Source organism: Dermochelys coriacea, chromosome 1, assembly GCF_009764565.3.
Source record: "Dermochelys coriacea isolate rDerCor1 chromosome 1, rDerCor1.pri.v4, whole genome shotgun sequence".
In the NCBI taxonomy this organism is placed as follows: domain Eukaryota; kingdom Metazoa; phylum Chordata; order Testudines; family Dermochelyidae; genus Dermochelys; species Dermochelys coriacea.
Genome location: NC_050068.2, coordinates 50,937,305 through 50,949,554, shown reverse-complemented (window position 1 = coordinate 50,949,554; position 12,250 = coordinate 50,937,305). Strand labels below are relative to the sequence as shown.

At 40.1% G+C, this 12,250-nt stretch overlaps 1 protein-coding gene across 7 annotated transcripts in view; it reads left to right on the top strand.

Moving 5' to 3' along the window:
• DCLK1 (doublecortin like kinase 1) overlaps window positions 1–12,250 on the top strand; it is a 339,739-nt gene that overhangs the window by 309,061 nt on the left and 18,428 nt on the right. For all 7 annotated transcript variants that reach the window (XM_038420294.2, XM_038420284.2, XM_043504404.1 and 4 more), the window contains 4 exons: window positions 681–758; window positions 1,482–1,578; window positions 4,438–4,518; window positions 11,801–11,914. In XM_038420294.2, coding sequence (XP_038276222.1) covers window positions 681–758; window positions 1,482–1,578; window positions 4,438–4,518; window positions 11,801–11,914 — 370 coding nt within the window. The remainder of the gene's footprint in view (window positions 1–680; window positions 759–1,481; window positions 1,579–4,437; window positions 4,519–11,800; window positions 11,915–12,250) is intronic.

Sequence of the window (12,250 nt, the reverse complement as noted above, 5' to 3'; positions counted from 1 at the left end):
CTGTAGTATCTGGCTGGTGAATCTTATTGGTGAAATAGTTTATTCTTTGAAAAATGCAGTGTCAGGGTTCACCATAACTATCTGTGAATTCAGATTGAATTTGGCAAATAGATTCGCCTCCCCCCCTTAAAAGGGATACGTTTTGAACAAGATTTTAAATGTTTCGTTTCAACATAGGTGAGGTGGGATCTGAGTTACAACAGAAAATTATTTCCTGGGTATCTGACTGTGAATCTTGCCCATATGCTCAGGGTTTAGCTGATCGCCATATTTGGAGTCAGGAAGGAATTTTCCTCCAGGGCAGATTGGAGAGGCCCTGGAGGTTTTTCGCCTTCCTCTGTAACATGGGGCACGGGTCACTTGAGGGAGGCTTCTCTGCTCCTTTAACTCTTTAAACCACGATTTGAGGACTTCAATAGCTCAGACATAGGTGAGGTTTTTCGTAGGAGTGGGTGGGTGAGATTCTGTTGCCTGCCTTGTGCAGGAGGTCGGACTAGATGATCAGAATGGTCCCTTCTGACCTTAGTATCTATGAAAACAGAAATTGGTGTACAGTATAGAAAAAATTCAGCTCAGACCATTTAATAAGAATTTGTGCACTGACAGTTTTTTCTTTCAGTTGTGTACTGTAGTTCATACAGGCTTGGTATCTCTAATCATAATACCTTTAACACTTTTAGATATGGCCTGAAGGTGGACATCTGGGCAGCTGGTGTGATTACTTATATCCTGCTATGTGGGTTTCCTCCATTCCGTGGGTATGGGCTATTATCTTTTATCCAAATCTTAACAATGTACCTCTATGCTACGAATGGTCCATGTTCGTGTCCTACACCAAGAGGTCTTCTGGGGGGGAAAAAAATCTTTGCTTGCAGTGCACTGGGTTATTTTTTTCCATGCTCTGCCTGTCAATTTATACAAACTTCATAAATCTCCATTGTGTTACTGTAAAAACTCCAGTCTCTTCTCATTTTATTTATTTCAATGTAATCTACCTTGCAAAACTAATGCACCCATTCCAGACTCTGGATGCCCTTGGCAACCAATTAAAATATATGATGAAATCAGCAGATTCCCGCAGTTACTCACCAACACAGTAAGCGGGAAGCAGTAAAATGTAAGCCTTCCAACAGAGATTTACACCTGTAAGCAAATTCAAAGCCTCCCCTCACAAATCTCCCCTCTCCATTAAAGCAAAGAAGGAGGGCTGCGCCTTGCCTTAAAGATAGGCAAGCTTAGGAACAAAGAGGGAAGGTGGAGGGAGCTAACAGAGGTTACCCTACAAATTGACTTTTTTTCCACCCTTCTCATTTGTGCTCCATCTCTAGTGCCCCTGCAGTTCACAATGGTGGCTGTGTGGCATGGGGAGAGGAACTGGTTCTTAGTGAACTACAGTTAAAAGCATTTTACTTGCTTTTTAAAAGTTTATGAAAACTACCTCAGGAAATAAATCTTTTGTTTTGTGTTTATTTGCTTTACAGATGTGGAGATGATCAGGAAGTGCTTTTTGATCAGATTTTGATGGGCCAGGTGGATTTCCCATCTCCATACTGGGATAATGTTTCTGATTCTGCAAAGGTAGATTTACAAAGTTGGTTATCTTCTGTTTTATCCAAGGTGTCCTGTATATACGTTGTGTGTGCAAAGAGACTGTAAAACTACTGTTCTTTTGTGCCCCTATATTTGAGAAGCTTTAGGTCTAGACTCGCCTGAAGTACATATGTGTCATCTACTACATTATTATTGGATTATTGTCTGTGTCTTAGACTGTAAGCTGCTCTGGGCAGCATTTTGATAGTATTTGTGTCTTATACAGTGTTAAGTGAAGCTGAATGAATAAATGATTTTTCAGTTGGGTGGCAAAATCAGAAAAAAATCTTTTTGTTTCGGGTCGACCCAAAATGTAAATGTTTTTGGGGGTCAAATGAAACATTTCATTTTGTTATCAGGTGTTTTTTACTCTTTTTAATAATTAAATCTAGCTATTTTTTTAAATGAAATGTCATTTTGAAACAATATAGGTTCATAGATACTAAGATCAGAAGGGACCATTATGATCATCTAGTCTGACCTCCTACACAACACAGGCCACAGAATCTCACCCACCCAGTCCTGCGATAAACCTCTTACCTATGTCTGAGCTACTGAAGTCCTCAAATTGTGGTTTAAAGACTTCAAGGAGCAGAGAATCCTCCAGCAAGTGACCTGTGCCCCATGCTACAGAGGAAGGCGTAAAACCTCCAGGGCCTCTTCCAATCTGCCCTGGAGGAAAATTCCTTCCCGACCCCAAATATGGCGATCAGCTAAACCCTGAGCATATGGGCAAGATTCACAGTCAGATACCCAGGAAATAATTTTCTGTTGTAACTCAGATCCCACCTCACCTATGTTGAAACGAAACATTTAAAATCTTGTTCAAAACGTATCCCTTTTAAGGGGGGGAGGCGAATCTATTTGCCAAATTCAATCTGAATTCACAGATAGTTATGGTGAACCCTGACACTGCATTTTTCAAAGAATAAACTATTTGTCTGAAAGTTTTTGCCCAGCTCTAGTTTTAAGCATCCTGTCAACACCTATTGAACAATTAAAACTTCCAGTAACTTGGATCATAAATATGCATGTCTTAGATTGAAAACTCCTTGGGGGCAGTAACTCTGCTTTCTATGGGTTTGTACAGCGACAAGCACAATGGCAGCTGGATTCCAATTAGTACCTTCAGGTCTAATTGCATTATAAATACTGAATAATAATAATCTGAGGAAAACATGTCTCATGATTAATGACATGAAAGGATTGTCCTGATATCTCTTTCTGTCAAAGAACCAGGCTCAACATTGCCTGTAACTCCTGAATGTTGCCGGTGTAAGAGACTGACTTGTTCTATCAATCCATTACAAGCAGTTCATTTTTTTTAGTCCTCTATTTTAAAACCAACTTCCAAGTACAGTAAAAGCTGTTTTATCCAGCACTTCACCAACCGGAAAGCTCTATAAGCCGGCATTTCTGATCTTCATTGAAAGTCTGGTTTATAGTTCAGTTGGCGCAGGGCTGGCAGGAGGTTGGGGTGCACAGGCTCTGGGAGGGAATTTGGGTGTGGGAGGCAGCTCGAGGCAGCAGGTTGGGGTGCAGGAGGTGGGGCAGGGTGCTGGATCCGTGGTGCACTCACCTTGGGCAGCTCCCGCAAGTGATGACCTGTCCTGGCTGCTCCTAGGTGGAGGCACGGCTCTGCACGCTGCCTCCACCCGCATGCGCTGCCCCCGCAGCTTCCATGGGCCATGGTTCCCGGCCAATGGGAGCTGCACAGCCAGTGCTCAGGGTGGGGTGGAGGCAGTGCTCAGAACTGCCTACCTTGCCTCCACCTACAAGCAGCCAAGACAGGTCGCTGCTTGCAGGAAGTCGCCTAAGGTGAGTCCCTCTTCTCTCTCCCACCCCCCATCTGGCACCCCAAGGCCCATCCTGTGCCCAAACCCCCTGCCCTGAGCCCCCTCCCACACCCAAACTCCCTCCCAGAGCCTAGTAAAATTAACAAACAGGATACAGTACTTGGAGCTGAAAGAAAACATTAAGTGTTAGTAGGAGTCTTCTAATCCCTCCCTTTGTATTGTGGCAAGCTTGATTTCATCATACATAAGACATCATTCATCTGTTAAGAATCAGCTCTAGTCTTCAATATGTCTAATGACAATTCCACAGCTCCTTTGGCAAGCTTGTTCCATTACCGAACTACTCTAGTTAGTTAGTTTGTTGTAATATTTTCCTTTTTGATGCATAAACTCATTAGTTTCTATTCCCTCCCATTTATTATTGAAAATAATTGATGTCTATCATTTCTGATTTCCCTTTATATTAGCATCCCATTACTGTTATCTTTTCTATATATTGATGGTACTCACTGATGGGAGAAGAAATGCATTAAATGCTAATAGGAAACTGAGGGTAAAATAGTAAAGAAGAATTTGAAACATTAAAATAAAGGTTTTAAGAGTTAGAAATATTTTTTTTGAAAATATCCACTTTGCTATTGATATTGGGACTTGGAGAAAGCCAAATTCTAGATTAGTCTGCATCATCTTTAGAGAAAATTGGCTATTTTCTAAATGGGCAACTAACCTGATTTTATGCTCCCATCTGTTTTGTACCTTATGTGAGAAGTTCTTTCCTCTGCAACCCGCTGACTACAAAAGTAACTCAGCACTATGATCTTCTACGTTTTCAGTGTATTATTTAGCTATTGATTTATAAGTTCAGCTTACAGTTCAGCAGTTGATAGGTTTTTTTAAAATAACCCTAGTATATTTCCACCCTGTATAATTCTCTCACTCATTGAACACTGTACTTTACTGCAGTCAATTGAAGATCACTTTACTGAATTAAATCTTTTGTTTTTCTTCAGAAAAATGTGCTCTAAACTGGATCTTATCTTCCATTTCACAGGAACTTATCACCATGATGCTTCAGGTAGATGTAGATCAGAGATTCTCAGCCTTGCAAGTTCTCGAACATCCATGGGTTAATGTAAGTAATTTCAGGACTGCAAATTCTTGTTTTAGTCTTGTAATCTTTTAACAGTTTGCCATCAAATACTTTAAATGCCTCTTTGAAGCCAACATTTTCTAAAAGAGACACAAGTAATGACCAACTTACTGTGTGGTTTCACTGGAAGTGAAAGTGCTTTGTTAGTACACAATTAAATATTTTTGTGCACAATGCTCTACGCTCTCTTCCCCCAATATCTTGGGCCACATTTGCAACACACCTCCTTAACTGCACCTGCAAACTTTGTCAATTTCCCAAAGGTCAATTTGCAGGTGCGGTGACACATTTTGTGCATGTAAATCAGATTGGCTCACAAGTCTTGCAATCGCAACTAAGGGGTCTTGAAATATAGTTCATGTTTTAAAGCTGGATGATTCAGCATTAAGTACAAAATCTTTACAGTCAAATATTAACTTCCAAATTTGAACTATAAACATGTTTATGTGCAGTCATATCAATTTAATCTAGATTAGTGTGACATTTTCATCTTTAGATCAATGCTCATTTGTTCTGAACATGTCATAACATTGATTAACAAAGAGGTGGCATATGGATAAATCTGATATAGATTAAGAAGGCCTGGGCCTGTCTATGCTTTAATGTTGGGACAGAGACACTGTTTAATATTAATTATTTAAGACTATTTAATATGTTTCAAAATATTTGGATAAAAATGTAAAAAAAGGGGGGAGCAGAATCCAGATTCCAGTTTAAAAATAAAGATACAGAAAAGCAAAATGAGTACAAGAAAAAATATCTGAATTTGCATATTGCAAGTTCCAGTGTGGAATTCCTCCCTAGCACATTTGTGTGATTAAATACTTCCCCTAGTATCCAAAAAGAAATCTGACACTTAAAGGGAGTGTAGTTCCAAAAAGGAATATTTGTAATTCAAATATACAGACTAATTAAATAACAACATAAAAAAGTGTCCAAATAGTTTACTATATTCCTTAATTGAAAATGGTGTGTAAAGTACCTACAAAGTACATGCTCAAGTAGTTAGTCTCCATTCTGTTGTTCAGATAGAAGCAGTTTTTAACTGTAAATACTTCCAAACTGCACAGCCCCTTTGTCATGTAAAGCTTATAGACATCCAGTGCCATATATAATGAGACAATTTAGCATTTTTGTGGTCACTTTAAGGCAGAAGATTTTTGTGGTGGTGGTGGGGGGGGGGGAAAGGAGCATGGCGGGCCTGAGCCAGCCCTCACATGGGGTAGGAAGGGAGCACCATCCAGCCCCACTCCAGTTCCAGCTCTGCCCTGGCCCCAACTTCTGGCTTCCATCCATAGCCCAGCCACAGCTCTGCACCCAGCCCTGGTTCTGGCTCCGCCTCCAGCTTTGGCCCATGGCCACAGCCCCACTCCCAGCCCCAGCCCTGCCCCCAGTCTTGTCCCTCTTACCTCTGTGTCCCCCCAACCCTTCAGGACCCTGAAAAGTTTGGGGACCACTGCTTTAGTTTTGCAAGTCATGCTATTGTTCATAATCTGCAAGCATATCACAGTGAAAACGTATAGCAATCCTGTTTGTACTACAGGAAGTATTCTGTCCTAGTTCTATGGGGATTTTTGTCTCCCTAATCATTCCTTTATAGCATTCCACATTCAGAGTCAGTAAATCATCTTCAGCTATATACTAGTCACCATTCAGAGCTAATCAGGCTAGAAATACTTTTTTCTTGGGCTAATGTAAATATTTGCTAGATAAGTTTTCCGGAGGTCAGCACATGCCTAAGTCCACCTCTAGTTTGGCTATCACATAAGTATGTGCTGAATTTGAGGCACCATTTTAAGGTCCATTGAACTAAATGAGACTTATACTCAGTGAAATACATGGTTAGGTGCTGTCCTGAATGGGGATGCTTTCCTGAACTGGGGCCTAAGTATGTGTGTAAGAGAGAGAATTCAGAAGGGAAAACTTGTTTTTATACAGAGGCAGTATGAACCAAGAGAGAGAATATTGGACTGGGAGTCAGGGGACACATTTTCCATTCCTAGCTCTGTCATCATCTTGAACCAGTCACTTTCTCTCTACCCCAGTTTCTTCATCTTTAAAATTGGGATAATAATGCTTACTCATATTTATAACAGCACTGGAGATCTACAAGTGAAAAATTTTTATTTTAGCTGATCTTCATAAAATATTCTGCTTCTTTCTAGAAGGAAAGTAAATACAAACCCTAGTATAATATGTGGAATAACACTTCACTTCTAATAAATCTGTTCAAATACCTCTCCTTAGTACCAAATGCTATATAATATTTTGGACTTATTTATAATTTTGAGACTAGTGAAATAGCACTAAAATTGTGGGTAGTGCTGGCTGGAAAATAGAAATAATTTTTCATGATGATTTTCATGATATATTTTTTTCTCTTTGAAATTTCATTTTGGCATTCTGCCTAGTTGTTCTATGTAAAAAAGTATTTGTCGGCTGTAAATTACTGTTGCACTTGCAAGTGCACCTTTTTATGACTGTTTATTAAATGATTACTTTGTAAATTAATGACATTGCTGGAGTTTAGTATGATCGTTTCAATAGGAGACAACCTTCATTTCAGTTTAAATTTTAACAATAAAAATAGCTGGACTCTCTTAGAAACAACAAAACTTGTAATGGTCAGAATCAGACCAGTAAAACAGCTCCTATGTCAATAATATCCCAGCTGTTTTCAATTTAATAAACAAAACCTGAAAAGACTTTGGCTAGTTGCCTTTGAGACAGATGGAGATCCTGGATTCTGAATGCAATTCAACAGCAGTTCTCTGCCCCCTCAATTCAGTTTATTTGGATTTGTGTCTCATATACAGAACTCTTAGAGCTAGAAACAAATCCACTGTTTTATACTTCCCCTACTGGGACTCTTACTGTTTCCTTTGCCTGCTCATATTCATTGCAAAAGTAAGGAATTATAAAAGAGGCTGGAGGCTTGGGAGTAGCATTTTAAACACTGGAAATATTATATAATCCAAAGTGCACCAATGGCAAGTTATGGTACAAATATACCCTGTTCTTGACTTCTGAGTAATAAAAATGTTTAACTTACTGTAATTCAATAAGTTATAATGGTGAAAGGGATGGATTACATTTTGTAAACCCTTCCCCTGTTATAATGATAACCCAAAAGTGGATTATTTTTTGTACACACCAGCCTAAAAAGGATTAAGAAACCTGTAGCTTTAAAACATTTCCCTAGATACACTGACCCTGGCTGCCTGTATGTGAAATAAATAAGTAACCATCAGTAAATAATAATAATAAACTGAGCATTCATAAGGAGGTTAATTTAAAAAGACATTTCTTATTTGGCAGCTGCAATATTTTTTTGTCACGCCATAGGGCACTGCCCAAATCTCACTGGAAACCTCAAAGGAAACAGAGTCAACAGGCTTTTCCAGGGCTTTTATTTGGTCTAATTTTCTTCTGTTATTTATATAATGACCTCTTCCTATGGCACAATTAGCACTGGATAGGAAACCTCTTGTGATCATCTTGTGAAATGGATCTGAGTGCTTCAGGGCAGTAGGAGTCTGGCAGTCCTGAGCTTTGCTTAAGATTTTTAGTGCAATTTCTTTTTCTTTGGATCTTTACATGTCCTGTTGTGTAGGACAATGCAAATAGCAAGCAATCTTCATGATGATTATTATATACAGGAATGACACCAGCAGCCTCTGTTTGGCTCTTTTTTCTTATTTTAAAACAAAACAAAGCAGGTACTCTGTTGAGCAGCAACTATCAGTGGGGTTTGCTGGAAAATCCAAATTAGACAGGGAGGACAGTAAACAATTGCACATTGAAGTAATACGTTGTAAATCCTAAATCAAGGTCTTCAAGAATGACAAGTGATTTTAGGTGCTTCAGTTTCTGGGTGTCCAATTTCTGAGACGCTACAAAGGGGCCTATTTTTGAGAGAACAGGTGCTCAGTGTTTTATGAAACTCAGGCCCCTTTAAGGTGTTTCGAGATGAATATCCAAAATCACCAGTCACTCTTGACTGTTTTGTCCCTAGTACTATATATTAGATGCAGTACCAAGGTCCAGACCACTTGTGAGAAGAAGTGTGTATATCTAATGGTTAATGCATAGACTGGAACACTCATTAGTGAAGACTGACTTTGGGAGGTTAACATTTACAGTGTCTTGACCAAATTCCTATTTAGAGCATTTAGCCTACGTCCAGTTCCTCCTGCAGTTTCTTGTGGGTATGATATTCTTCTTCACTTCCTGCCATAAACTGTGGTGTAGCATTGCTGTTTGATATTAAACAGCTGCCATGTTTCACCCTAGATGTGTGTCTATTTTCTAATGTTGGATGACATGATTCCAGTTGGATCCTGAATACCAGTATATTTGTAAATTAAACATCAGATAGAAGCAATAGTAGTTAGAAAGTGTTGCAGTGACAGATTAATTAATATTTTATAATTTTGCCACAGCTTGAGCACATTGTGGCTCAAAAAATGTATCCTGTGTTATGTGGATCTGGAATATTATCTCTGGAGCTAAGGCTGCAAGTTTCCCTGATAGAAAGTATTACACTAGTCATCAGGCCTTGGTGATTCTTGTGTCTCAGACCTTTGAAAAATGAGAAGTAAATTTTGGGGATTTTTTCCAATGAAGAAGAGGAAAGAGTTAGTTTTATAGACTGGTTTTCTTCTGGAAAAGGTCAGGTCAGAGGAATATAGGTTATTTTAGGGGTCATATACAACTGAGCCTCCCTTCTACTAGACAATAATCAACTCTATATTTTTTAAAGCTCTGCATTTGACCATATTCTGCCAGCTAGTGCATTTTGTTAAGAGGTGAGTGAGGAATTTTTGAAAACCAGTGCCACAGTCTACAAACTCAAACTAACCTTCTTCCCATATGCTCACAAAGCCCATGATTTACTGCAGCAACTGCGTAACATACTAAGTGCTCTCAGAATTGTTACAAAAACAGAAAAATGAATGTTAACACTCATTTTATGTTCTGATCTTGATCTGTTACTTCCATGTGTTGTACTTTTGGTGCTAAAATGCTTAGTTTAAGTCTCTGATTCCATTGTTGATAGCTAGAGATGCAAAGCAGAGCTCTCAATGGGATTAGTGTAGAGCCCTGCAGCGAGACAGGGATCCCGCAGGTCCTGCAGGACCCGCTGCCATAATAGCGGGAGTGGAATTAAAATATAGTCCTGTGCAAAGCAGTAGTTCTGCCAGCCAGTCATTTTATATGACCCAAGGTTACTGTTCTCTGCTACACTGCATAATCTGATGGTGGGCAGGCTTTGCCAAGGTAGTTGTTCTTGGCATTGCTCTTAAAGTGGTCTATCTGGCCCCCCCCCTTTGGGTCAGTTACAAAGGCCTTGTCTTCACTACCTTAAAAAAGGTGTGTTCTTAATTCGGTCTTTAACTTGAACGGCTAACTTGTGTGAAAACAAACTTCCTTGTCTTCACTGGGATTTTAACTCAAGTTAAGACCATGCTTTTAGTGAAGACAAGGCCACAACTGACTCAAACATTATCTGTTTTTCCTGGCTGGAGCCCATGTTTTTTTACCCCCACCGCATAGGAAGATATTGTGTAGTGCATGGGAAGAACTGTAGGCCCCCATTGAGGTCTTGACCTCCCTGAGGAAAGGCTGGAGCTCCCTATGGGTTGTGGCTTCATTTAGCCATTGGCTAAATGTGATAATATCACAATCATTGATTGTAACAGCAGCCATCAATCAGGCATCTATCCATTATCCCATAGCTGGGTCAGGAGTCATTGAAATTGGCCAGGGGAATCTCCTTCTAGACTTTATAAGGAGTCTCCTCCCAGGTTAGTATTTAGTGAATACCACTGGTCGTGCTTGGATCAAGCCCTGTGAACTTTATAAATGCATCCCCTGCTTTGGAGTGGAAAGTTTCTGGAATATTTTTATCAATCCTATGTATGCCTCGGTTTCCCTCTCTAATTTGCATTGTAAAAAAAAAAAAAGTTTGATACCTGCTAAAAGAGTGCAGGAGCCAGGAGGTATGGTTGTCACCTGGCTGCCTGGGGGCTGGCTCATTAAAGAGCTGTCTCAAACGTAATCCAAATCAACATAGCATCCAGCAAGAGATGCCTCTGAAACATCAACACCTGACAGCAGCACACCCCAGCAGGCAAGACTTGTGAACTGAGCTGGAGAACCAGGTGTCAGGTGACCGGAAGGAGGGCATCTCTTTTTGGCAGGACTCAGGAGCCCGGACCTGGAGAGACAAAAGAGGGATGGGGGGGTGGGAGCCAGAGGTGGAGTCCATTACAGCTTGGCTGGCTCATTGTGGTACTGTCTTGGCATGTACTGTAGTGTAATTTCTGCCTCTCTGTGCTAACCTAAGCACTGTAAGATTCTGTGTGCCAGGTGACTAATAAAATGTTACCTTGCTTTGAAAAGGCTGCCTGAGTCGCTGTAAGTACTCCCTGAGAGCATTGCGCCCCGAGGGGTACAGTACCAGCCTCCCGCAGGACTCTGGCTTGGCTGGATTCACTTCAGAGAGGCATGGAGACAGACGGGGATTGTTGGTGCCGAAGGCCCAGTCTTGGAGGCCACAGGCCTGCCCCTGTTGGAACTGTGTGCGTCCTTGGGGCCTGGCCCACTAAGGGGTCACTCCAGAGAAACTGATTGCAGGCTGGGGTATAGACTAGACTCTGTGACAGCCTGCATGTATTTTGAGCACTTTTTCCCCTTGGTTAAATGTTAAGCATAACATTTTATTCAGCCAAATCTCACCTCTCTGAAAATAGAACTCCATAAGGCTTTTGGGAGGACCTTGGAGCACACTTCTTCTCTCACAAAAACACTTTCCTTGCTGCATATTGGAGAAACTGGGCTTATCTTTTTACACTAATGACCTTTTAACTAGTATTGTTGTCTTCACTTTTAATTGATTATAATGTATTAACAGAACAAAGGATCAATCTGAGATTCATTTATTGTGACATTTTATGGACCTAACAAATTATCATAAGCTGGCAGTTAATAAATGCAAACCTTTATAAAAGTTTGAAAGAGAGCTATTAGCTAAAGCTGAGAAGAGAAATGGGGCTGTTCCATTATAACAAGTTTCCTTACAAATACCTTAGATAGATTCCTGGAAAAGCTGACATTGAATTAAATGAATCTCATGAAAATCTTTTTTTTATTTAACTTTTTACATCTGCAGGATCCTCCAGGATCACCTCACAATCCTGCAAAAAGAGCATTCTCCCTTATTTTGCATTTTCTCTATAAACTTTTGTTTCTTTCTTTGCAGGATGATGGCCTTCCAGAGAATGAGCATCAGCTTTCAGTAGCTGGGAAGATAAAGAAGCATTTCAACACAGGGCCTAAACCCAACAGCACAGCAGCAGGAGTTTCTGTCATAACAGTAAGCATCTGAAATACACAGCTATAACATTTTAAAAAGTGTCCACAAGACAGTCTATATTCAGAAGATATCACCAAAAGACAGCAAGGGCTCTCCACTTACTGTGAAGTGTTGCCCATGTCGTTGAAATTAATGTAACCATTTCAGATGCAGTTATGCATTAGGATTTCTTACCACACTACACACAATTTGCTAGCTGCATCCCTCCAAGCAGCGATTAAAGCGGGTAGAGATTTAGTTGTGCTGCATGCTATAGTTACAATCTAGATATTGTCTGAAAGTAATGGAGCTTGTGAGACCGCCTCAACCAAGTCCAGCTAAATTTTATAGGCACAT